The sequence below is a fragment of the Copidosoma floridanum genome, unplaced genomic scaffold (assembly GCF_036245765.1).
Source record: "Copidosoma floridanum isolate Cflo_tuat_1 unplaced genomic scaffold, Cflo_Japanese_pri ptg000019l, whole genome shotgun sequence".
Taxonomy (NCBI): domain Eukaryota; kingdom Metazoa; phylum Arthropoda; class Insecta; order Hymenoptera; family Encyrtidae; genus Copidosoma; species Copidosoma floridanum.
Window position 1 is genome coordinate 12,759,643 of NW_028321896.1, and position 27,590 is coordinate 12,787,232.

The window sequence follows — 27,590 nt, forward strand, 5'->3', positions numbered from 1 at the left end:
CATATGTACAAGACGCACTCCATCGTTCATTGAAGAAAAAAAAAAAAAAAAAAAAAAAAAAAAAAAAAAAAAAAGCACAATTGCTTCCAACGATTAAATGGTACCTATATATGGATTCAAGCTCACCGACTCGCACCGATTTCCCCAATACACCCATGCACGCGCCTAAAAAAAAAAACCTCCACACCCACTGTGTAGTAATCAGTACGCCGACGACTGCGCGCGGGTCAGCCTCGACTACGAGGGCGAGAGGTCCTGGGCCTCCCTGCCCAAACTATCCGTGGGCGAGGGCGTGGTCCGCCTCGAGGGCGAGGAGCGCGTCGAGCCGATCTGCGTCGAGGACTTGAGCGGCGTCCTCGAGTACGGCGAGAACCTGTGGTGGGCCAAGTCCCTCAGGGCCGAGGGGTAGACGGGCCGGGGCGCCGCCGGGCCACCACCGGGGCTCTGCTGTTGGGCGGCGCTGGCCGCGAGTTGTTGCTGCTGGTGGTGGGCCGCAGCGAAGAGCGTCGGCCCGAGGCTGGAGGCCCACCACAGTTGCTGCTGTTGTTGGGCGGCAGCGGCCGCGGCGGCTGCCTGTTGCTGGTGGGCTTGTTGGTGGCTCGAGCCCGCCGCGGCGGCGACCCCGGGGTAGACCAGGGCGGGGCTGACCAGCTGGGCGTAGGGACCGACCGCGGCGGCTGCCGCTGCCCGGAGGATGATCTGCGACCGGGCGGCCCACATGGCCTTCTCCTCGAGGCTGAGGTTGCCCGTGGCCGCGCTGGACTGCAGCTGGTCCATCTCGAAGGGGAACCGGTGCGGGAACCTCAGCGTGTGCTGCTCGTTCAGCATGGACTCCATCGTCTCTCTGTAAGGGTAACTGTGAACCGTTATCGGGCCTGCCGCGAGCACGTGTTTTTTATCCTATATAGTTCATGGGTGCTGGGAAAATTAATGATATTGTCGCTTGAGGGATGTCGGGGATGGATGGTGTTGCCGTGCCGATCGAGTCGGGGGTGTGTACAGCGTGTGAACAGCACGTCTCAACTTCCTCGATTGCTTTTGCCCCGAAGGGTGTTACGTTTTAAGAATTTTCAGGAAAACCGGGAAAAACAAACTAATGACTGTACACGACTAAAGAAACTTTGTCCAATGATTTGACGACAGTTTACTATGAAGATACTGTTACAAAATTCGGCTCACCCTGTCCAAATGATTTTGTTAAAATTTGGTGAGCCTGGACATTGAGGAAAGAAAATGTATATGTACCGTGTCAGACGTATCGTGCAAGGACGGGGGTGAGTTTGGGCTCGATCAAAGGCTGTACACGTTGGAGGGGCAGGGAGGAATCAAATTACAACATGTAAAGTAATTGAACCAACCTCTCGAAATCCGTGAGCCTGGACGAGTCCCGAAAGCCTTTGGCGAAAGGATTGCAGTCTATCTTGAGTTTGGTGATCTGTAACACGGAAACAGAGAAAATGAAGGATACAATACAATCGCAGCCTTTTTTTTTTTTTTATACTGCCGCGCACATCGTCAGGGGAGACGAGCGCAATCTCCGTAAGCAATCATAGTCCCACGCAGCTGCAACAATATATGTACAACTCTGTCGTGTAAAACATAAAATCAAGTGCGTGCGCCCAACGATCCGTGAGAGAGCGAACGCGCTAAAGGACACGAGGGTGGAGAGTCTTTCTCGGGGCGCATCGATCCGGGAGCCAACGGCTCGTAAAATTAGCACCGACGCACGCGGGGATGGGGCCGAAGTATAAGGGGGCAAATCGGGGGGGGGGGGCGCACTTGCTGATATCGCCCCTTCCTAGAGGCTGGGTGTTGCACGCTCCTTCCTCGGGTCTGCTTGAAAATTTAGAGCACCGGGAAGAAAGAAAACGACATTGGCATCCACCCTGTAGCGTCGTAAAACGAGTATACGTATACATTTTTTTTTCTTGTTCTCCAATACGTGATGTCGTTTGTTCCTAGAGGGGATAAGGCAATCGATTTCGCTGTATACTTCCCCAATCGAGTTATGTACTGCGTATATACGTATCGTATATTGTATTTATGCCATGATTCAATGCGTACAATCGCCGCTCGCGTTGACCATTATTTGGCTACTCGGGCGGTGCGTCGATTAATCGCGAACACGCGGAATATAATCACAGAGAGTAGTACAGCCGAGGATAACTTGGACGTTTCGTTCTCACAGTCGTGTGGGTATGCGAGTATATATGCAGCGTGCACCGGTGGCTTTTATGCATATAAGTGGCCGGTACGTATGGTCGTAAAGGGCGGCGAGGGCATAATATTACCTATACGTACAAGTATACCTAAGCAAGCGAAAAGAGTCGCGGCACGAGTGTAATGACAAGCCGCCAACATTTGGCTATCAATTATCGCGTTTTACGTCCTTGCCCATTAAGTATGTAATTATACATATGTCAAGGACCTCACACGCAGCAGCTACTACCAACATGCACTCACGTGCCGGTGTTTTCATAACTTTGCGCTCGATCCTCAAATTACATTCGTATACGGATGCACCATCGCCTTTTTTCTCCTAGGCGTGGATTCTTCGCGCGTGTGCACATGTAGGATGTGATAACTACTAGACGGTGTAGTTTTCGAGAGTTTTGATAGTACCGAGGGTGAAATCGGTGTCGATGCGTTTAACTGCAGACCGGCTGCTGCATGGATGTAAGGAGCAAAGGCACTTATTAGGCAAGTGCATAAACTGTATAGGCATCAGGCAAATAAGAAAAGAGAGCACAGTGATGTACGGATAAAGGCGGAAATGTGTTTCTAATTATGTAATTTAATGTGCACGGTAAAACGGACGCAATTGATAAAAATAAATGTAAATTAACGTGGAAATGAATTTAAGGAAAAAAAAAAAAAAATGAATAAGGAGGAAGAAAGCAAAGACGCACATTAAAAGGTTTGGTACGGTAAAAAACAGTGAAGAAGGTTTGGAAAAAACGAGGAAAAGAAAAAGAGCGTACAAAACAATCAGTTAGTAAACATCGGGGAGCTCGAAAGAGACGAGTGAGTGCGAAGGAAGGCAAAAAAGTTGTGATAAAAGGAGAAAAATTTGAAAAGAAACAATTGACAACGAAAGTAAAATAGATGACAGAAGAAAAGGTACAAATAAGGCGTATACTTATAAAAAAGTGAAAAAATGAAATGTAATCAAGTGACAGAAAGAGAACACGGCGGAAGAAAAAAAAAATGTTTTTATGATCACATGACACTTGGAAAAAACAAAACCATTACAAAAGAGGTGAACCAATTGAAGATTCTTTAAGAAAAAAAAAAACAAAAAAATTTCCTCTATTATATTATTACCCGACACGGTCTCACAACTCTCACACGCAAGTTCATTCACGTAAAAACGCTTACTTTCCCCCTTAAACCCGCACCATCAACGCACAAAAGTCAAAAGCCCAAAGCATCGGCGCATCGCCCCTCTCATCGGCTCAAAAAAAAGGACCATCCCACCCCTACATTGGACGCGCATCCTCGGCAAAGTATAAGCGTATGGAACCCGATTTCTGATATACGCGTTTGGCGCGTGCTCGTGGCCAGTGCACGTGTACTTATATACGTATAAATTTGGAGACGAATGGGGAGGGGGTTAAAGTATATTCGTAAACCCTGGCCACCCAGGACGCCCCGAACGGATGTACAGGTGGCAACAGGACGAGGAGGAAGGAAGAAAAGTAAGCCACCCCTGAGAGAGAAGCAACTGTATCGGCGAGGAGTTGGAAATTTGAGCAGCAGCAAAGGAGGATGAGGATACGGCCCGTGGAATAGAAGAAGGAACAGCAGCTTTGAGCGCGTGAGAGCGCTTGACTGTGTATGTATATGTACACGTTTGGGCTTCGACAAGCCGAGGCTCTCTCGCGCTTAAATCCTATATATTATTATATACACGAAGTTTAGCATTTTCGTGTTGGATCTGATTTACTCCGTTCGAGGGCGCGAAAGAGGTATGCCGGGGTGGAAGAAAAAAAGAAAAGGAAAGAAAAATAAATTGCAAAGCTCAGGGGGGTGAAAGAAGCGCTGCTGCTGCTGCTGCCTGTTTTTGGCACTTTACGACGGTCGGGCAATGAGGATTGGCATTCACGACACGCGGGAGCACTTAACGGCAGATCTCGCGATGCTCGCGCGTATTATCGCCCACGCTCGTGTCTGTACAGTGGCCCGCACGGCGAGTCAAAAGGCGATGAAGAAGGAAGAGAAGAGACGAGCTCGGGAATGAGGAAAGTGAGTGACAGTTGGCGAGTTGAGGAGCCGAAATCGTCGGTCTTCTGTTATGTTCCCGAATGGTATGTGCGCCAAAAAAAAAAAAAAAAATTAAAGAAAAAGAAAATAAAGTAGACGAAGAAAAACGATAGGCTCTGCATATTGGCTTTTAGGAGCAAAAGTTCGGTGCTGGCACGTTGTTTGTCATGGCTACTCTTTCGGTAATAGGTCTGACGGCAATTGCCGAGGTTCGTACGCAAAGGCGGAAAGGGTACTCTTGGCTGCAATCGCACAAACTGTTTTTTAGTTTCAGGACGAAGACGATTAATTGAGCAAACATGTCGGCTCACTCGTATTTAGTCAATCGCGCGACAGACACTATATGCAAGTAACAAAGAAAAGACAAAAAAAAAATGATGATGTTATACATAGTGCTCGAGTTACGCAACGCTCGAGCATCGTACATGTACGACGAAATCGAGAGGAGAAATATATAAGGTACAGCCCAAACTGCAATGGTTGAACAATTCCCTTCCAAAGTATTTCACGCGAACGACTAACCATGAATCATCTGCGGTCCCGCGAAAGCATCTCGGCTAATCGAGACATCGAGCGCGCGACGTCCCAAAAGGACTTTCCCAGGAAATCGGGCGTATAACTCAAACCCGACAACCCCATCGGCTCTGATAACTCTGGAGAAAGGAGGAAAAAAAAAAAAAAAAAACAAAGTGCGTACCTTCAGGAGTGGCGCACCAGCAGAGCGGGCGCTAACGTGCCAAGAGAAAAAAAGGAAAAGAGCTTTGGCTCGAATGATCAAAACGAAGCGACAAATCTGGAAGTCGCGCGGAACTACCGGGTGGCGTGTACGTAGCGAGTCGTCATTCGCGCTCTTGGGCCGATCTCGCGACGAAAGGGCGGCCGATCAAAGGCCCCTCGCTTCACCGCCTCCTCGAGCAACAAGAAGGGAAAAAAAAAAAAAAAAGAGAGGCTAAGCCGTGTATGTGCGCATGGATCTCGTAAAGCGGCCGGGAAAGAAGATCTACGGCGGGGAAGTGGGCCAGATGTGTTTGGCTAATGATGTCAGTCAGGAGTCGTAACTAAAACCGAGCGGGAGTGTCTTATTACGAGGGCGACGCGCGCGAGCACGTGCTGCCACGGCAGCGCGAAACCTCCTCGGTCTTGGTAATTGGGGGACCACCCACCGTAAGTAAGTATATAGCGAGGGGCAGAGGAGGCGTCATTCCGCTTCCCCCCCTCCCCCCGCCCTCGATCCCTCGTTTTTCTCGACTTCCTTCCTCCGTACACTATACCCGAGCAAACAAACTTTCGTGCATGTACTTGCGGAGCGCTGAGATTCATCAGACGCCCTGTGGCTCGGGTGGGTGTACCAAGGAGGAGAAGGAGGCAAAAAAGCCAAGTCGAATGGCAAAGTCGATCATCCTTCAGAAGTGGCAAGTGTACGTATAGCTGTCACGGTTGCAAGGGCGTATTAAGTATACAGGGGGGAGTCTTGGTGCCACTTGGAAATCGGAGCTGAATCGAGACGAGAGAGAGAGAGCTTTTGCGCTTTATTTTCAGCGGTAAATTTCAAGAGATTTTTTTTTTTTTTTTGGGGGGGAGGGGAGGGTTCTAATTTCGGATGTAACCAACAGACACTTGTATAGTAATTGTGTCTCGAGCCAACGCGTGGATTAGGTGTATACGTTTAAGTGAAAATACTTTTCGATTGGATTTCCGTTTTAGCCAACGCAAGAGCAATTCCCTCATTGCCATAATCATAGAGCAATACCATTTGGATGGAAATTGAAAATTCCCGATCGGTCAAGTATGTACATTATTCCTGTACATCTTTCAACATCGTCCAGCACAGTATACACACACTGTCCATTGCACGTTGCCTTTTGGCAGCCATCCTGGCAAGCCCATCGTATAAACATTCCTCGCGGGACACTTTGCGCCCAAAGCGACAAAAGTAGGTGGAGCAGCTGAACCGTATGGAAAAATATGATCCCTCCTCGGACGCTTTTTACACAACGACGCAGGAGCCTATCGTCTCGTTTTCGGATTCACACTCTGGCTCTCAGCGTACACACGTATACATGTACACGCGATGAGCGCGAGGTCAGTTTTGGCCGTTTTCCCAAAACGATTTACACTATGGCCACTCGAGCTCTAGAGAGAAGAGAAGCGAAGCAAGAAAAATCTGCAGCGGCACCGTTGACAGCGGGTACGTACGAGCTGCGCAAGGCAATGGGGCGCCAAAGCGACGAGCCCATCGAGTACAATAAATAACGGACCGTCGACGAAAACGAGCCGGCGATTTTATCGCGTACCATGGGCCATTATACAAGGTGTACAAGGAATATTAGCGAAAGGTCCGCTTCTATATAAGTGGGTATCATTAATAACGCGACCAAACGGAAGTGTGTATATAATATGTGCTCGCGCGTTCGATTTTGGCTGGGGCGCCTCGATGAAATCGCAATCTTGAAAGGAATGACATAGAGAGAGAGAGAGGGTGGGCCGGGGAAGGGGGTCATTAACGGAGTTGGACACGACGAAGATATGACGATGCGGCCCCGATGCTTGATCGATGATCCGCTTTTCAGCGCTTGTGTTAAGTATGTGTATGTTGTGGGAATATACGGATGAATTTGGACCACGTTGGCTGCTTCCCACTTGATCGCACGTGCTCGAATCGGTACGTGTGTGTGTGTGAGGGATTTGTTGAAACTTCATCGTGGATTAAGATCAAATGGTCTCGTTGTGGTTGGGGACACGATTGTTTGGACCAGTGTGACTTGGAGATTTATCGCTCAAACATTATAGTTTTGACGAGCGATGGTAAGCTCTAATTTTGTAATAATAGAATTTTGATTGTATATATACGTATACATAGATTGTTAATCGGCATCGTTTATCTAGATGAAAAAGGAGTAAAAAGCTACATCAGCTTGGGAGGGCACATGCGTGACGCGACGAATACACGGACAAACGTAACGACGTCGCACTCGAGGGAATTCCGGTCGAGTCAACGATTTGTTTCTCGTTAGCGGCTCGCGGGCGAGAATCGATGCAACGAAGGTACATTTTTCATCCGCGTGAGCGTACAATTCACGAGTCTAATTTATAAGCGTGAGGTATGTCTGGCGCAAATATCGAATTGGGGCTTAAAAGAGAAAATTTGTCGAATTGGGGCTGGACGATTACCTCGTTTTTTAATTAGTGTCGAATTGGGGCTGGGTCATTATTCAGTCGTTAATGAACAAACAGCTGTAACATCTACAAGGCCTATACCCTATATAACATACGATTTTATTTACATACACGATATGTTGTTATCTTTTGACCAGCCCCGATTCGACAACGGTCATATATGGATAATAGCTTAATGGGGATGATAAAATACACAACGATACCAAGAAATCTATTTTTATATAATGAGTGATGTGGTAAGAGGCAGTCATTTAGTGATTAGCTGTGATAAGTGGTGTCGATTAAATATTGTTGTGAGCAATAATTAGACAACTTGTGATGAGCACGTATAGCGATAGGCAATAATCAGTGAACTCGTGATAAATCAACGATAACTGTTAAATTGTTTTTCATAATCTTTAGAGCCTCAGTTCGTCGTTTAACTTTTGATGATAATTCCGGAGTTAGATAACAGTTATACCTGATACAATTAAAAACATATACAAGGTTGTTTACATTTTTTACTATATACGACAGTAGATAATGTGAAGCGATTAATTGTCAATATTCAGTTACCAGATAAGGCATACACAACTCCTAAACGGTTCAGTGAACTTGTGATTAAAGTCACACGTGATGGAATATAATCTGGCCTCATATATCCGCAATTAATGATAATGAATTCCTTTTTTTTTTTTTTTAATTTTTTTTTTAATTTACTTATTACTTACTGCCAACATCGGTAAATTCCGATGTATCGTTTGCGCACTCACGTACAAATGACCAAGAGGAGGGAGATGAAAGCAGGACCCATGTCACGCAATCCACAGAGCTAAAATAGTGCAATCGAAGGAGGGCAATAATGAGAGGATTATTATGTAGCACGAGAGATGCATATTTTGTTTTTTTTGCACGTGACGCGCACTCGAGCCGCCCACCACAAGCGACGTTTAAAGGCTCCCGGAGGGTAATTGAAAGGGGTGCTCTCTCTCTCTCTCATCGTTATACTTCTAATAATAGATTTAATGGAGACACGCTCATTGAGGAGCTTACATAGAGAAAGGGGAGTCTCGGTGCTACACGCAAATTAGCCATCCCCCCCCATCATCTTTATTCACGTGTGTGCCTCTCTTCCTCTTCCTCTCTGATGAAATAATCGCGCCTCCGCAGAAACGTCTTCATTATATATGCTAACGCGGGAAGCGCCTCTCGAGATATACGTCGCGTAGTTTTATGGGTTGTAGGTATGGCTTTCTGGATGCCCGCTATAGTATTATCGATGATTAATCGCGAAAATGTACCAAGTGCCCCTACATGTGATTTATTATCAATGCAAATAAACAATCCAAGATCGCAGCGCTGGGTGTGCGGTAACGATCTCGATGATTCGTGTACGTATGTAGGCGCGTGGCTTTTGTGCGCGCCAGCTATACTTTTACACCATACACAGCAGAGGGACTCCTCTCTTCGTCATTAGCATCATCGCCGTCGTCGTCGCAGTCATCATCATCATCGAGTCTTCCTCCTCGCGCCGTGTGTGGCTTCTCTCTCTCGCCTTCCCCTCTCGAGCGCGCGCGCCCGTCTCATTTGAACGCGATTATTTATGTTTGCTCTCCGTCTCGCGCGTGTATATACATATATATATATATTACTCCGCCACTAAAACCTCTCTCTTCCTCCCCCTAAAATCCCATACATCTCTCTCTCTCTTGACGCCGTGGTTTTTTTTTTTTTTTGCTCGCTCGACCTCTTTCTTCGGCTCCACTCTTTGAGCGGATGCCGCTCTACACCACTGCGCAAATAAACCGGAAGGCGAGAACGGCCCGGGGTACACCCACCCCCTCGTTCGCATGATAATCACCTCGGGCAAATTATTGTCACCAGACGGACTACACGCTGAAGCGGCTTTTTTCTTCGTCTCCTTATACCCTCGAAAGTCAATTATCGGCCATGGACTATGATGCGGCGGTACACAATCGGACAACGTGGAAAAAAAAAGGAGGAGGAAGAAGCAGGTGTTTAGCTCCTCGAGGAGTCGGATGATAATTGCGACGGGGAGCGTAAACAATGTCGCGCGACGACACCGCGACAGCGACGAAGAGTAGTGTCCGGCGCCTATAGATGTATAGTATGTGTAGGTGGACTGCGGAGGCGGATGGATGGACCGCCGGTGCGGGAGAAACAACAAAAGGATCAAAAAAGAGTGAAATGCGACTTGCTTGAAATACGCCGAGGAAGCAAACGCGTGCTTACGCGGGAGAGGGGAATAATAGTCGGACACCGTGTCGTAATTATTTCACCCTCGCACTCGAAAATAGAGTGCACGGAGCAAGTGAGTACATGTATAAGGTGCGACGGAAATCGGCGAGGAACGTATACCGGTGCTCCTAATGGCCTTATACTCCTCTCGACGCGACGAGCAAAAATAAAGTACAGCGATAAAAATTGTTGGACAAGAGTGATTAAGAAGCGGCACGCGGGGAAGGGGAAAAAAAACGGGGCGCCCGACGTCCGCGTAATGAAGGAAGCTGCCGCACATGCGGGGAACGAGAAGAAAGTTGGAACGTGAAATTATACGTTTTCTCGAGCCGCGATGTGTACCGGGGTCTCGGAGACGAGGATGAAAAAAAAAGGGGGGGGGGGGTGTGAGAGGAGCATCACGTGCGTGTACAACAGAAGCCGTGCGTCGAGAGAAAGAGTTCCTTTTATTTGGGCGTGTGGATCGTTAATTGCCGCCAGAGGCCCGGTGGTAATAAAGACGGTGGCGGTGCTCTCTGGGCCAAAAAAACACGAGCGGGCGTCTCTTCTTCTCGCAGACGAGCGAATGATAAAAGGGAAAACCCGATGGGCCCCTTCGTGCTCTGCCATTAAAACGCGATCATAATTAAATTAGGCATCTGCGCCGACTGGGCTGTGACTTGTACGGCGATTGCGAATTTGGTGATGTTTTCACAAAAAAAAAGCACGTGGGTTTTGGAAATGTTACGACGGCTTGCAAATAAGGAGTAACAACTGTATTTCGGGTGGCCATTGCATCTAAAAATATGTAAATGAAGGAAAAAATTGGTAGTTACGATACAACTGGAAATCGACAAAATGAAAAAACATGACGATAAACGTGAAACCTAATGAATCGGACAAGTTTAGCCAAATTCGTCATAGTATACTGCAACGCACTGCACCCGATCTCGAGCGCATCAGCCAATGGATCTCTCATCTCTCCCGTCCAAATCTCTTCCCGCGACCCAAAAAAAACTCCACACTCATACTCCTTGAACACCGACTCGTTGAAAGTGGATGGATATTCGGTTGTGCCCGCAAAAAATGTCCCTCTGTCTCTCGTTTGGTTTTATTTTGCCCCGGCCGCATTACGGACTCAAAGCGTGCCCGCACCCGAGCAGCCAACCAAGGGAGTGTGAAAAAGTGAGATACGCCGTTCCGACGGCAGTGTGTGTGTGTGTGTACACAGCGAGCCGGCGACGACGGAAGAGGAAGGGGACACCGCAGTTAAGTTATGAATTATGGGGAGCGAGAGAGAGACGAATCGGACTGTGCGCGCGTGCGAGGAGATCGTTACGATATTATTTCGCGATGCGCGGGAGCCGGCGAACGCTGCCAGGCGTTTTTTGTACACGCGAAGAGAAGGGGGGGGGGAGAAAGAAACTAACGCGTCCAAGGGGAAGAAAAATCACGGCTGCTTCCGCGCTGAGTGATGACTCGTTTTCGGACTTCCAGCCGGGCAGGAGTTGCTTTCCATAAATACACACGGGAAAATATGAAAATCACTCCCCCCCCCCTCTTCCCACTTGAGATATGTGGAAAGCTCCTCCGAGTGATAATTATTCTTCCATGCCGGTGCGAACAAACGCGCATTGTGGTGCCGGTATAATTATAGACTCGCTAGAGGGCCCGTTTATATACCATCAGGATATACGTATAGAGTTCGGTACACTGATGCGGTGCGACGCTTATTCTGAAAAGCCTCCTCCCCCTCTTTCTCGATTTTGACAATAAAACAGTCGCAAAGACGCATTAGGTGTACAATGGCGTCGAGTGCAACCGGAAGACCAGAAATGAAGAAGAGAGAGAGAGAGAGAGCTCGGGTGCAAGAACGATAATGACGCGGCGAGTGGCGAGAAAGACATCCTCGCGTCGCAGGGGTAATTGCCGGGGCATCGGGGGGAGGGGGTCATCTCTTCGCACCTCATCATCGTCATCATCATCAACTGCTGCACAGCGCAGCTCAACTTTCGTTAAAGGCGCGAGATGAGAGGTAAGTATAGGTACATGTGTGTGTGTGTGGTTAGCGAGGGTAGCAAAGTTTCGCGAGGACCACCCGTGACTCTTTAAGCTACTCTCTCTCCCTCGAGCTTATAATACACCTATGTGGTCTCCCCCCGTGAAAGTCGATCGGAGGATGTATAATACAGCGGATGCTCGCTCGTATAATCCCGCGTCGTGTGCCCTACCTCGTACAATATTATGTATAATACCTGCAGCACTCCCTGTACCACCGACCTTTAATACTCTATGTACGTATATGAACAGAGCCACGCCAGAAGGGGGTTTAATATCGGCCCCTTGCGAGGTGCGAAAGGGTCAGGTGATGTTGTTTTTTTTTTTTCTTCCCGGCTTATTTTTGGAAAAACCTTCGGCTACGATTCCGCGGAAACCCGCTGCGTATAGCCCACGGATGAAAGATTTACAGACTGTTTGTAATTAAAGCTGCGCGCGGAGGCGAGCTGCGTGGGAGTGTCCTCGTTCGGTTATGGCTTCTCGGAAATTCGAGCGGTTGGGGTTTGATCCGATGCAGGTTTTTCGCCAAGTTTTATTGAATTTGGTTACGAAATTTTGTTAGGATTCCTGGTTTGATGCACGTTAACCTGGCGATGAAAAATGAAAAGGATACTCGATGACTCAATCACGACAAATGCTTGATCACTCGTGAGTGTCTTACTTATACTGGAAAAAGCAATAGGGGGTCCAAACGAGCCAAATCATTGGGACAAGAAAACCCCAACAAGTGTACAATTACGTAGTGTCCCGAAAGGGCAAGAAGCGAGTGAGCGCCAGAGACAGGTTTATGACGCGCGGGTCAACCATCCGATGAAAAATCAAATGTTGCGCCATTAGCTCGCATATTGGCTGGTGAAGCAACGAGTTACAAACGAGGCCGGCTTCCACGAGCCATTCGTCCATTGGCACACGCGGCTGTGCGTGCGATATATTATACATACTCAAGGACTATAGCTGGTTCCGGGCATATCCACTAACCGAAGAAGACGTCGCAGTGAAAGGGGAGGAGGACGAATAAAAGAAAAGGGACCCTAGATGGGTATATATGTGTACGATTCGAGGGAGAAGGGGAGCGAGGCAGACAAGAGAGGAAGAGCGAAAGAGGTGCAGGAGGAATATCGTATGTATTATATGCCCTCTGGCGGCGCGAAATGTAATATATAGGGAGCGTCTAGTCGTCGAACATGTGAGCCACGAGCTAAGGAGGGACCACACGCATGCCATGACAACTGTATGTATCGTGAAATATGATTATATCTTTCCCGCGACTCGCGCGACGCTCATTTCGCGACTCGCTTGTCTACACAAGTGCAAATGAACGAATTCTCGGGGTTTTTTTTTTTTTTTTTTTTTTTTTTTCTCCCAAAGCCTCCCTCCAGCTCTGCGAGCGACACCCTCTCTTTCATTTTTTTTTCTTCTATTTTTCAGCACCCGTCGTAAATCTAGCGGTGATTTATGGCATAAAAATGCAGATTAAAAAAAAAAAAAAAAAAAAAAAAGTGGCGTTTAACGACGCGAGACGCGCCAAGGGGGGAGAGGAACGAGAGGCAGAGTATAATTTATGAAAGAAAGTCACTCGTTGCGCGTGAAAAAAGGGGCAGGTCTGTGCGAACTACTTACGCGTGCGCGTGTTGTTCAGTTCACGTGTATAATAGAATCAATTTTCTGTGTCGTCATTATTAGCTCTAATTTTTTCTTTTGCACCACGTATATTTTGTACGGATCAGTCGATTTGCTATTGGTGATTATTATCGTAACGACTTAACACTTGTCTCACGACGCATTTAACATCCCTAATTACTTTACTCGTGTGACCATCTCTTCATCATCATCTAAAATACGACGGTTATCAATCTTCACGAGTTTATCATAAGATTGTCGTTCATTGCAACAATTGCTAGTATAGTTGATGTGTAGGTACATAATTTTGAAAAACAAGTATTCATTACAATGACTTTCTCGGTGACAATATTGAAACTGCGTGCCCCAATTCTTTATTAAAAATATTTACTACTTGTTTTTTTTTTTATTTTTTAAATCCATTTTTTCAATTGTTTTCAAAATTTGAGAGTTTTATAAGCTGGTATAATTAGCAGGTCGTCCATGTTGGCAACATTGTTTTTTTACTTTTCCCCATGATGTTGAGTAGAGAATGGTTTTTTCGAAAAATAGCTTCAAAATATTTAAAGTTTCCTTCACGATGTATATTGTGTAAATAAAAATTAAAAAGTCTACGTAACTACGTGGGTTTTTTTTTATGCCAGGTGGTAGTTTCGCTGGTATAATTATGAATGAAGTATAATTTATCTGAAAATCGTATCCTGTTGTAGTAGGGAGCCTTAAAAAAAGCTCATAGGGTTCCCCATATTTTGTTTGTAATGAAAATAAAAAAATTTTTTCCTCCTTTCGGGCGGAAAGTGAGGGCCGAAAGTACTTTCAGTGCCTATTTCACGGGCGGAAAGTGGAACCTCCCGCCCTAGGGCGGAAAGTACATTCCTGCCCTAGGGCGGAAAGTACATTCCCGCCCGCAAATAAGAAAAATTAGTAAATTTTGTAGTTGGTGCTGTACATTATCAATATGTTATATGCGACATCTATCAAATATCTTTCTTTATACATCTTCAAAACAAGATTTGATTATTTTATGAAATTCTATTATAAGTATATTTTGTGTATAATTTCTTAAGAAAAAATATAATATTACAATAAGGGAGTATTATATCTCTGATTGCCATTTTTTGATACTCATACTCTCATTCCACCAAGTTTTTTTTTTCGGGAGATTAGATTAATTTAATTTATTTTTTTTTTTTGGGAAATGGTTGTAAATTTTTTTTAATCGAACGATCAATTGATTTTTTGGACGAGGGGGGGGGGCTTTGCCCTGCGGGCGGGAATCATCTTTCCGCCCTTGGGCCGAAAGTACTCGGCGGGCGGAAAGTGCGCCCGCGGGCGGGAAGAAGCACTTTCCGCCCTAGTGGCGTAATATACTATTTTTATCAATGAATCGTTTAACAAAATGAAGTTTTTGCTGGATTCAATCATCTTTCGATTCAATGGCATATATTTAAAATAGGTATTTAATTTGGCTATGTTTTTCTTATCACTGTGGAGGGCTGCTGCAGCGGGAGCAGTGACGCCAGTTCACACTAAAGGTACGTATACATAAAAGAGAGGTGTATGCGCGTGAAGGAGGAGCAACGAGGAGCAACGAAAAAAAAAGGCAACTCACGAGCTGGTTCTGATAGGCGGTGACAGCGGTGAATATGGCCTCAGGGAATATAAAGGTCTTGTGCGGCTCGTGCTCCAGATGCTCTATGGGATCGCAGTTGCTTCCACCGCCGCCGCTGTCCGGTCGCTTTATCAAGTGGATACGTGGCTGGTACTTGTGCATCGAGTTCAGCACCAACTGAAAATGTACAATTTGATTTTTTGTTCTTTTTTCAAGAATTAAAAAATTCTTACTACATAACTTTTATCACAAGCTTCAAAGGTATATAATATAACGTTACTGCTATCATTTAACTCATTTTGTCGATTGCCATTTAAATTGGGGACCGATAATTGTATCGCATTCTTTCATTCGTTTCAATAAATTTAGATTTTGATGTTTTTACTACGCTTTGATCGTACGAATCGTCGTACCTATTATTCTCATGTATGGATGAAAAAAAACGGAGCCTCGGTCAAGCCAAGCAAAACAAACCGAAATAAAAGTCAGACCGGCGTCTTATAAATCTTGAGGGTATATAACAAGTAGACTCATGAGATATGCAGATTCACGAGACACCAGTCTGAGTCCGATGTCTATATATTTATATATATATACACCCAATGCCAAATCGGCATGCTCGTCAAGAGCTGCGCGTGTACATATACTATTTTAAGCCCCTCAAACACACGCTCGCACCCAATATTATACATTTACGTGTATATACCATACGACTGCAGTCCGTGGCGGTATACGTAGCGCGGCGAGAAAAGCGCGTGTATAATTAACACCTTCATTATGCAGCCTCCGCTCTCGCGACGCGTCCACGCGGACGCTTTGAAATCTTGGTCGTCAAATCCGCGAGCACCTCGCACTGTCTATACTATACATATATGTTTCCCCGTGATGTACCAATTATAACAATCGCGGCTATTTTTACCCCGGGTCGTCCCATACCAGCTCTCATGCTCCGGATCAAATTACGACGCGGCCCCGGTCAGACTATGATTCATTAAAGTGCCGGTCTGACAGCTCTCTCTTTCTCTCCCCCTCCCCCTTTTGTCTGGAATATCTAATCGAATGTACGTATCAAACCCTTCCCTCGAGACCCCCTCCCCCCCGCACGCAAGCACTTTGTACGAGTACACTGGTGTCGTTGGTGCAACGTGTCTCGATGCATATTAAACTGCAAGCCGCGTAGAAAATTCGAGTGAAGCCGTAGCCTGTCACCTGGCACTTTGCTCTAAAATTGCAACGAAACTTTATCCCCTCTCGTCGCAGACGCTGATAAAAGACGTACTCGCATAGGTATACGTCAAAAAGTATATATACAGTGAAAAAGAAGGGGAACAATAAAAAAAAAAATAATAAATAAATCAAACTCACGTGTCCCTGCTTGTCCATGTCGTTGTTGGTGAGTTTGACCTTCTCGAAGGAGACGATCTGTTTCCTGAGCTGTTCGCCGGTGAAGGGCGAGTCGGGGTGCACGTAGAGCCTCGCCGGGGCCGGTGGGTCGGCCTTGCCGGCCACGAGCCAGCAGCTGCGGTGGTAAGCGTACCGGTAGCGCTTCTCGTCGACCGGCACTATGTCCATCGCCACGGAGTACCGGCCCTCGGGCCTCAGTCCGTTGAAGGTCACCCGGCACGTCGGGAACATCCGCCTACAGGAAAATTCAGAGACAAACGCGAGCACGCGTTTCGTTGTTTTGAAACTTTTCGAGCTCTATCGTCGACGTACGTTTTTCGCTTTGTATATATATATGCTTTGCGGGATGGCTTTTATCACTCATATGCACATCTATACTTGAAATACTTGACATACTCAAACATACACCGGTACGTATTATAGGTTATCGATCGGGCAATTTTATGGGGGTGTATAGAAAATAATGGGAAATTTCTTAAACTATTCAGTTAGGCGTAAATAATACACAAGCCTCGTTTATACCCAACGTATAAGGACACAACAGTGGTTGCAATGACTCGTATTATGCAGCCGTCACGCTCGGCTGAGCGAGTCAACGGTACAATTTTAAAATGATACACGCTTTTTACTCAAGTGGAATCTGAATTATATTATGCATTTTCGCTTCGATGACTTTTTTTATAGCTCATAGTTTTTTTTATTCCGGTTTCCAAGTAGTCGCTGATGTTTATTCCAATGCTATTTTCTTGGGAGTTGGTATACACCCTCTGGACCACATTTTCGTAGAAATCACGTAATTTCAACAATTTTTATTCCCGAGCTGTATTAAAGTTTAAAAAACTGATTACGCAAAATCGTCGCATATTAACGTGTTATATTATAAGAAAAAAAAAAAAGAAAAAAAAAAAAGAAAAGAAAAGGAAGTATAAATTGAAAATCAATTTATTCTGCCTTTAGCGCGAAAACGAAGGATTTTTTGGGGGTAAGTAACCACCAGAGGCCGGTGCGAAAAAATTAAGAAATAATTTACCAAGGCACCGGGGCCCTGGTATAATCGAGACTAATCACGGGGGCATCAATAAAATGAAGATGCAAGCCGGCCGATAAGTATGAGAGCGGCCCTTTTGATAAGGCCCCGAGGGGTTATACGCGAGGATTAATCGGGGGGTCTCCCTCAAACTCCAAACCGGCAATCGTTTAGCGATTAATCACTAGCGCGGCATCTCTTACTTGCACCTCTTCTCTCCTCCTTTCGTTATCATCATCCTCTGGCTCACTATACGTAATGACATTTAATCAGCACGTGTGGGCATTACATTGTATATACGCATCAGAGGAGTATTTATCAGATGTAATTTTTTTTTTTTTTTTTTTTTTTTCCTTTTCCTTGAGATACAGAGAACTGCGCAGAAGGGTTTCCAAGGATTTTTTTTGTTTTTTGAAGCACGTGTAGCATTTATATCAAGGAAAACTCTTTTTTTTTTAAATATTTTAAATTCAAGTTTATCAGTATAATTTGCACAGTAAGGATCGAAAGGATTAATTTATGCAACAAGTATACGCTTTTGGAAGTTACAATCGGCAAAAAAAAGGACCCCTAGACGACGGAATATAATTATGCCAGTTTATAGCTTCAATTTTTCGTGCTCTACTGGACAGTCGAAACCGGTAGTAGTAACAGCATGTTACAGTAAGACCATAATGGAAGCACTTTCTAAGCAGGTACCAATAAGTTTTGTCTTTTTTATACTGTTTCTTTACAAAAGCCAAGGGATTTATTCGCTCGACGAATATTCCACCGAGTAATTGTGTATAGTAGGTATGCCCTGCAGGACCAAGTACACGATGATGAAACATGTATTTTTTTTTTTTTTTTTTCATTCCTTCACTTTCCATCCAGCAGAGTATAGCGGACCAATACCCAGTAGGTAGTAAGCGGTAGAGTTGACCTCCCACATAACAACTTAAAATATATTACAAGTACAGATAGCGCATAGGGACAAAAAAAAAATCCAATCACATCGTGTAATATATACCTTCAGTGTACACGAACGCACACGTAGGTAATATACAGAAGGCAATCATTGCTGCCGTACACGTACAACGCGGCCGTTATTGTAGGTGGCGGCGAAATATATATATAGCCAAGTAAACGCGTAGACGACATGAGTTGGAGTGAAGACTCTTTATATAACATGTATACATGTAAGCGTACAAGAAAGGGAGAGAGACAGAGGTGGCGCATACATAGGTTTGCGTCGTTTATACCTGTACCTCTCATGCATTGCATGTGGGAATAGGTATATATATATATATATATATATATATATATATTTGTATAGGTATACACGTGAGGTTCTCGAAATAAGAAAGATAGACGGAGGGAGGAGGTAGTGAGTTTAACCTCGGAGGCGAGGCATTAATACCGCGTCGGACATCCCGCTGGGCCGATCACTAAAACGCGGGGACACCCGCCGATCTTATCTCCTGATTCATCGTCTCTGCCTCTGATGCCATGCTGACTCTTTACTGTTGCTCTTGCTCCTACTGCTATTTCTGCGTTGAGGATGTCCCGGTATACATATATGCATATATAGGTATGCATTCAAGTGCCCTCTCTCTCTCTCTCTCTCTCGTCTCCTGTATATCTGTATACAAATGCATACATGTATGGTGTATATACGTATATATTGTAGCAACGAGTGACTGAGTAATGCTTTTATTCATCAAAACGGCCTTTGTTAATGAATCGACGCAGCCCACGGAGAGACAAAAAGAAGACCGAGAGACATGTCACTGGGGGGGGGGGGGGGGCGATTGGTGTGGCGAAAGGGACGACGGTGACGTTTTCGCGGTCCGACGCAGAGTTTATCAGTCACCCGTACTAAAAAAACCTTTCCCCCCCCTCCCCCCCAAAGAAATAGGTACCGTAGTTCGCAAAAGCCACTCGGAGTCGTTGTGGTGCGTAAAAAAGCCATAGGTTGAGAGCAATCAACCAAACGAGAAAAGAAATCCTGCAGTTATATATACCACGCGCCGGTAAAGTGTATTAAAACGTACATCAAACATCAAATTAGGCCTCGATACACTTTTTGCCCCGACCCCTCGGGTGTATCGGTATTATATAGTAGTACAGTAGTTCATTATCACTTTGTTCTCACTCCCACAAGCGAGAAGGAGTATATATGTGAATAGGAGCTGCGATGGTGGGTCAGTGGGTGTGTGTATACACACGGTTTGTTGGGGAGGCCGTAAGTTGACATCCAAAGGGAGCGACGACCAGTGTTGCTACTGTTTCCACCGGTGGCAGCTATACACGTAGGCCGAAGATCTAATTGCAGCCGGGGGGTTGTCGAGGATATTCCCCCGGGAGGAAAGTGGCCTTCGCGAGCGAGATAAGGCAGAGGAAGCCCAATTAAGCGTATAGCTCTGTGGCGTGTGTACACACTCTGCTTCTGGATTTTTCCCGGGCGCAGAGATGGGGGGGGGGGGGGCGATCTTATCTGGCGCCTCGTCGTTTTTTCAGCGCCAACGTGTACGCGAGAAGCTTATTCCATACATGTACAACGCGCGGGTCTTTTTTTTTCCATTTTGCTCACTTTGGAATGCAGAGAAAACACGAAGCTCGCGTGCGGGAGTTCGGTCCCAAGGAGCTACCTCAAATATTTATGATGGTTCCGTATATGTGTCGAGCGATATCGCATCAAGTTATTGACCAAGATTTCTTTTTTTTTTTTCCCCCCGTGAAGAAGAATCATCGTAGGCGTGCGTTGAGTATTCCCAGCGTCGATTCATCACGCACCCGTTCGGTTATTTTGACAACGTTTAAGAACGCGATAAATTTTTCCGTCCGACTCCGGTCCCACCCTCTACAACCCCCAAATAAAGTCGTTTGGCCACGCTGCACATCACCCCTTCCAAGCCCCCTTCTCTCGGGTAACAAAACCAGCCACCCCCAACAACTAACTAGTCCTCTTGCCCCACTGTGTGTATAGAGGTAGATTCTATATACGTCGAAGAAAAGAGTAGGTGGGACACCGTAGGGGAGAGAATGTGTATACTATAATCACACGATACCCCCCCCCCCCAACATCGTATACAAGAGAGAGGGAGAAAAATAGAGTATCAAGACACGTCTCGTGGGTGTTGTATCGTTGCTCGTTTACTGATTGAATCCGCGCTATGGGCGACGCGTGCCGGTCCCCATCGGTCGTATTATACGTAGAGGGGAGTCATCCGTGTGAATGGGAGGCGTTAAAGCTACCTCGACCGGACCATCTCGGAAGGATAAAATAACGTATTCGGATTAGATAGACTGTGCAGTGCAGGGACTTTTTAATTTTTTTTTTTTTTTTTTTTTTATTAACATGAACATATCTACTCACAAGTTGGCAGTGAACTGGCAGTTGTCTTTTTTGCTTTCGGGGTATATGAAAACTGGTCGCGGAGAAATTATTTAGCAAACCGTGAATTCCACGATTAATACTCCGTTATAGAAGGGGAAGGGGGGGGGGAACAAGGATTCAATTCCATAAAAGCAGTCGAATAGACAAACGAACCTCGGCCCCTCTCCCCCTAAAAAAAGGGTCCAAGGACAAGATCGCGTATACCTTCAAAGTCGACGGCAGACGCGCTGGGGACACAATGATGGAACGCTCCGCGCTTCGTTCCGCGGGGAATTATCCGGCGCAACCCTTTTACCGAGCCCATCAATTGCATATACATGTATATACACGGGGCGTCCAGCGCGCAATCGCTCTTCTAGTCCTCGCGCTATTCGACGAGCTGATAAATTGGGAGATCGAGATTTAACAGCCTGACCCCTTTTTGCTCCCTCGAGCGCGACGTGTGTGTGTATAGGCTCTCTTTCATTATCTCTCTCTCTCTCCCTTATACGGTCCAGGTCGATGATTTTTATTGCCTCGAGAAAGGCGTGGGGGGTTGCACCAGCCTCGTTTATTTCATTGACAAATAACAAGAAAAAGTAATGAATCACCGCAACTTTAAGTTCTTTCTTTCACAAGGATAGTTTGTTCGTTTCGGCAAAGGACAACAGAGGCTTCCCCGGGAGTTATACAAGTGAAATTTTTGTTTTTGTTTTTTCGTTGGGCATTGGGTTCAAATGTGGGAAAAAACGTAACTCACCTCCCAGTCTTGGTGATGATCATCTCGGTGCCAAGCTCGTTGAATTTGTCCCAAAGGTCCTTGGTCTCCAGTTGGCAGGTAACGTGTCTCAGTTCTTCGCAATTCGAGCGCTCCTGCAGCAGGGGATTGATGGGCGAAGGTGCCTTGCCGCTCGTGCTGCCCGTGTCGTCGGTTTCTGGCTCGTCGTCCGGATCGATCGAGGAATCGTGCTGCTGTGGTGGTGGAGGTGGTGCCGGCACCGTCGACGATGACGTCCTCGACACCCCCGACACGCTCGCGGAGGACTCCCTTTCTGCAACCGAATGGGGAAAAAAAATATATATAGTTGATCACTCTGCTACGGGTGATTTTTCATATCTCGAGCGTGCAGCGCTTGTGACTTAATGACAGGAAGCGGAAAAAAAAAAAGAAAATTTTTTTTTCTTCCACTTCAAGGCAGTACCCACGCGTCAGGCGAGTAACCATTTTTCTTACGCTCGTAGTTTTTTCGTGCGACTTTTTCTTCCTCTACGAAAATAAACTCCCCGTCAAAATAGGCGATGTACTTCACACTCCGTCTGTTTTTTTTCTTCTTTTTTCCTTTGAGGTGGTTTTGTCATGTACAAGTTTACGTTGAGCGAGACACCCGTGCTTTCAAAACTCTCTTTTTCTAACGCACTGCGAGTATGTATGTATATACTATACATATAAGTACGCTCATGACATGTCAATCCTTAAAAAAGAGGAGATGAGTTGTCTCTCACAAAACCCAAGGTATATGCGTAACAAATGTTTTTCTCTCTCCCCAAAATTCTTGGCACGCACAGGTAAAGGGTGAAAATTAATTCAATTCAGCCGTCGGTGCAATACAATTATGGAGAGCGAAGGAAAACATAAAATAAAGGGGGGGGGGGGAAAAAGGGCAAAACTTCACTCTGGACACATTAATTCGTCACGGCTCTTCGCGCGCTTTGCTGGCGTATAATAGCAGTCGCGCGGGATGGGAGCGCGAAAAGAAACGAGAACGCGCGGCGGCGCTCCCGGCCGCTGCTGCCGTATCCCTCTCCCTGGGGCTTAATTTGAATTTATGTGCCTCTATCTCTTCCTCCCTCCGTCTAAGGCGCCTCCCCCTTCCCCCACCCCCACCAGTTTCTCATATACGTACGTGGACACGCGTATATATATTTAACATGTACACATCACAATGTTTGCGCAAGCATGGAGCCACCACCACGACAGTCCGGATGTATTTTCATTCGCGCTACACGGTCTGGCCTTTTGATTTACGCCACCCGATGGCAATTAATAAGCGTCGCATTATAGTTTTCGCGCTTGGTATAATAGTGTTTCGGCATATATACATACTTGTATACACAATTCGGACGAAAGATAACTGCTAGTTTGGTGATGCAAGGGTACTTGTCCGTAAGTGGATAAGTTGACTCACCCATGAATTACCGCGTGTCGTTGCGATATCCTCTCTCTCTCTCTCTCTCGTTTGGGCAACGAATAGAAATCGAGAAACGTTATACTGCTCCCAGGTATTAGGTATAGCATTATAATATGTGAACGGTGGAAGAGGGTAGGGTGCTCTCAGGTCCAGGTGACTCGGCAGCCAAGCCCTTTTCAGGCCCAGTGGCCCATTATTCATCTGTTTTTCTGCCGAGCTCACAAATGGCATGGACAACTAAACTTATATAGCCTTAGCTCGTTACCTGATATCCATAAAGTCGTGCTAATCTAGTGTACAAGTCAGAGCAGAAAACGATGATTTGGACAAAGTTCACGTTCCCCGATGTGGATTTTGCCTTCACAGGAAGAACCTTTGGTTTTCAATTCCATTCTACCTATTTTCTTTGGGCCATTATGGTATGTATACCAGACAATGGCCTTCTTACACCTCTAGAATGGTCGCGCTCTCTCATCCTTTCGTTTTGTTCTGATAGTGCGTCAAAGTTGAGTCCATCACTTTATTTTGTTGTATATAACCGAGACGATGGATTATTCAACTTGCGCAATCTTGTTATTCCTTCGATCATCGCCATGTCAACCAGGGAGGACTAAACGAGGAAAAATCATCTAAAGACGCGGATGCACGGTTCCCTCGATGTACTCGTACAAAGCGAAAAGATCGAAGTTGCTCGGCGCGCACCAGACGGACAATTAATTCTCCGGCGATGGGCGAGAGAGAGAGAGAGAGGGGGGGGTAGTGCTGCTGTAGCACACATCAACGTGTGTACCCCCGAAATTGATAGCCGGCACCTGACGACCGCCGTTGTATAGCGATACAATTCTAGCGTCAGGCACGAAAACGAGTAAAAGAGAGGGAGGGAGGGAGGAGGGAAGCTTCGTAACTGGCCATTACCAAGTTTATTATGGTTCCCTCGCCAGTTGCGGACGCCATATCGGCCTGCCGCCCCGAAAGATATATGTACGCGCATTTGCACGTGTAGGCCGCACTGCCTGTATAGCTGCCGACTCGCCTTCTCTTTGTGCTCGCGTACCGAGACTACCGTGGATCGGGGAGGAAGCCGAGCGAAAGGGTTGATATATAGAGGCACGACGCTTCGCGTAGGGATTTTATGTATAGAGGGATGGGGGGGGAGAGGATATCGTGGTTGGCTGGCGACGCGACGTTTTCTCGCTACGAGGAATGACCGATTGCTCGTACGGTCTGCCTACTCCGCTTTGGCTTTTACTTTGGACTCTGATGGAACGGGTTTCAACAGATTTCTCAGATCTCTCCTCCTCCTCCTACTACTACTCCCTCTGTTGTTATTCCTTTTGCATCCAAGTACACAGCACCTATGGATATATTCGAAGCTTCTATCTATTGTTAACTTAATTTTGCCACATTTTGCTACCAATAGACTTGGTACTGGAATACAAGTGGAAACCTCAGTCAAAAAGTAATCTTTCGTATCATACAGTTGAAACCCTTGAATTAACTTTTATGACGGTTTAGCTTAACTATTTACTAGTTGATTGTACCTAGTTGACTTCGTATCGTAGGGATAGCGAATATCTGTCCGGATAGTGTACATTATTATTATTATTATTATTATTTATCATCTAAAATTAGAACGATCGTAGTATGATCTCAATGAAACAGTCAATACAAAGATAATAGAGAAATGAAAGAAACTATAAAAAAACTAGACTGCGTAGTAATAAAAAAATAGTGTACCAGTAGTTATTGGAAAGAAAAAAAAAAATTGTTCATCATTCATCACGACTGAACCTTTATTGTTTCATTACTACACTATTAACAATAAATGCTTCGTATGATTCTATAATTTTTACTTGGTGATTTACGTAATGGATTTATCAAGGTGTAAAAAATGTAAGACTTATAACTTCTTGCTTAGTTGGACTTCCATTTAGCATGGAGTAACCAAAATACCTACTCGCGTTCGGTATGTCACACATCTATGGCGTGGATGAATATATGGATGGGCTCTCGTCGCGACGTGCAATATAGTTAACGCATCACACAAGCTTGAAAGTGTGCACCTATGTAGACACGAGACAACATGTATATATGTATGGAGCAAGGGGTGGCAAAATAAATGCCAGAGCGCGATGAATGATGAAACAGCGGCAAAACTGCAACTACTCGCTGCAGGATAACATTACATATATACCTGACAAGCGTAAGGATCCGTCCTGCTAGAGTATGTGTGTGTGTGGGGTGCACTCTCCCTTAATTACACTCTCTCTCCACCCTCCCCCCCCTCGGTCTGTCTTCTTGCTAGTTTATAAGCTCGTATACAGGGAACAAGCAAAACTTGAACTTTGAAGTACACGCACCTGCACGGAAGTTTATTCTTGATTTGTTTATTTTGCCATTTCCTTTTTTTTTCCTAATATCTTATCTTTTGCATGGGTAAATTAATTCCGTTAAGAGAAAAGGTAGCAAATGATGATGGAGGTAATCTCCATCAACAGAAAATTGAATGTACGTACACGTAATATAGTATGAGCGAAATCTTACTTAAATTACTCTTCGGCAGTTTCGAGAAATTACGTAGTTATCGGCAGTAACGCAGGTACACGTATGTATTATACACCTATAGTCTAAAACTCGATTTAATGCGCAAATTTTTCCAAGCACGCGATATAAAATCCACACGAGTGCAGGGGGTGCATTATGGATGAATGTACTTGGCAACCCACGAGACTGCAGTGATCTCGCTGTTACACACAAGTAAACGATGTGGTGAAAACTATCTCCTCCTCCCCCCCCCCCCGAGCCCCGATGGTTGGGTCATAATGTGAGCTATTTTGCGGCGTCATTAGAGAGGGAGGGAGGGGGGTACATAAGTCGGCGTTTTAAATATTTGAAAAGTATAAATCGTGAGTTGCATTGGCTTTACGTATACTCCATCGGTATCGATTTGTGCATAGCAAATGCTCATTTTTCTTCCTCCCCTAGCCGATGAGGTCGAATCGAGTGTGTAGTACACGAATCGTGCAGTACGTAGGGATGAATCGACTTCCCGGACTGGTTTGTTGTATGATTTGCGGGACGTGCGCCTATACGTATGTGTATACCACTCGACAGCGCTCCGATAGACAATGGATAAAGCCATGCTTCCAGTGCTTCCACAGCTATTGCATGTGTATCATATATAGGCAAAAGCTGCACCAAAGGAATCAGGATATAGCTGGGCACTTGCGCGATGGTGGTCTGCTCTCTATATATGGTGTATAGCTGTGATGTGATGTGTGTTTTCTCGCGAGCGCCCAGCGGTGGTTGTATATGTGTATGTAGCGTTGTACAGAGCATAGCCTCTCGAACGGATCATCGCGCCTCCTCCGCTGGTATCGTGCTAATTGGTCGAATGTGCGTGTGGTCTTCTCCTTGGGTATATATGTGCGTAGCGAGGAGCGGAGGCACGATATATATACGTACGCAGTGGAGGTGTATTTTTACATCGGTACACGCATACGGATTGCTTTTTGCATCGTCGTCGTTTTTTTTGTTGTTTGTTTTTCCTCCCTTTTTTTTGCGCGCGATGCTGCCGCCGTTGCGGAATTAATTAGGATTGTAACCCGATAGTTCGCAGTTGCGTCTTTATTTATATGGAAATGATGTTTGCGCGCGAGGGAAGAAGAAGAAGGAGTCCCGTGGTGCGTCAGACTTTTTTTTTTTTTTTTTTTTTTTTTTTTTTTTTTTTTTTTTTTTTTTTTTTTTTTTTTTTTTTTTTTTTTTTTTTGCGAAACTCGAGTACCCATTTTTTTCTTTTTTTTCAAAGCTTTTGAATTATTTGAGGAGCCAGCCTTTAACGAAGGCGCGTGTTTTTCACTTGGAAAGTTACCGGCGGTCGCGGCCACATTTTTGGTTTTATCGTATTGTCCAATCCTATAACGTGTACACCATAGTATAGGGCAACAAGTGTTTCGTAGCGACACATTGTTACTGATAAGCCAGTCAAGTATATCATTTGTCATTAAAGTACGTACATATATAGGTAAGCGTATTATTTACAGTGAAAACTGATTCCTCGACGGACTTTGCGAGAATCTCTGAATAAACGAAGCTCGATATCAATTACGGCGCTTGTTCTTTTGCACACACGCGGGTACAGAGAGAAAAAGATAAAGACGAGGATGGGGTAAAAAATTTACATTTTACCCGGTCATTAATTAACACGTCACGTCATCTCTCGCTTCCTCCTTTCTCGAGCGCCAATTCAGCGAGCAGTGTAAACTCGTTACCCCCGGTATATATACAAGCGCACGGCTATGCGGCAAGAGGAGAGGACTTGGGATTTAATTAAAGAACATTGCTGGGGCTGTATATATATATATACGGCCAACTTGTCGCCCGCCCGCTGAGCCAAACGCGAAAATCCTCTCTCCTGCGCAATAATTGTCGCGCTTCGTGTGTGCTCTTGTTGCGCCCGTGTCTCCGATTATATACACATAAAATAAGATGCCTACGACCGCGCGTTGCTTACATCGCCCCCCCCCATCCACCGAATGGGCCCGTCTACCTTGAGTCTGTCGTGTCGTCGGAGGTATATACATATTTATACCGGTACATTACTTTCTCTCTCGGCGTATCGACTAATGCCCGTACATTTGGCTCTATGGGATTGCCTATACATCA

At 45.6% G+C, this 27,590-nt stretch overlaps 1 protein-coding gene across 2 annotated transcripts in view; it reads right to left on the reverse strand.

Annotated features, from left to right (window-relative positions):
• Positions 1 to 237: 237 nt before the first annotated feature.
• Positions 238 to 27,590, reverse strand: part of LOC106642296 (T-box transcription factor TBX20) — a 34,510-nt gene continuing 7,157 nt past the window's right edge. The window contains exons 2-8 of one of the 2 annotated variants that reach the window (XM_089593138.1): positions 22,934 to 22,968; positions 22,496 to 22,538; positions 21,497 to 21,788; positions 16,313 to 16,586; positions 14,948 to 15,124; positions 1,359 to 1,435; positions 238 to 856 (exon numbers count right to left, since the gene is read on the reverse strand). In XM_089593138.1, coding sequence (XP_089449264.1) covers positions 238 to 856; positions 1,359 to 1,435; positions 14,948 to 15,124; positions 16,313 to 16,586; positions 21,497 to 21,788; positions 22,496 to 22,538; positions 22,934 to 22,968 — 1,517 coding nt within the window. The remainder of the gene's footprint in view (positions 857 to 1,358; positions 1,436 to 14,947; positions 15,125 to 16,312; positions 16,587 to 21,496; positions 21,789 to 22,495; positions 22,539 to 22,933; positions 22,969 to 27,590) is intronic. The other variant, XM_089593139.1, reaches the window with a different exon arrangement.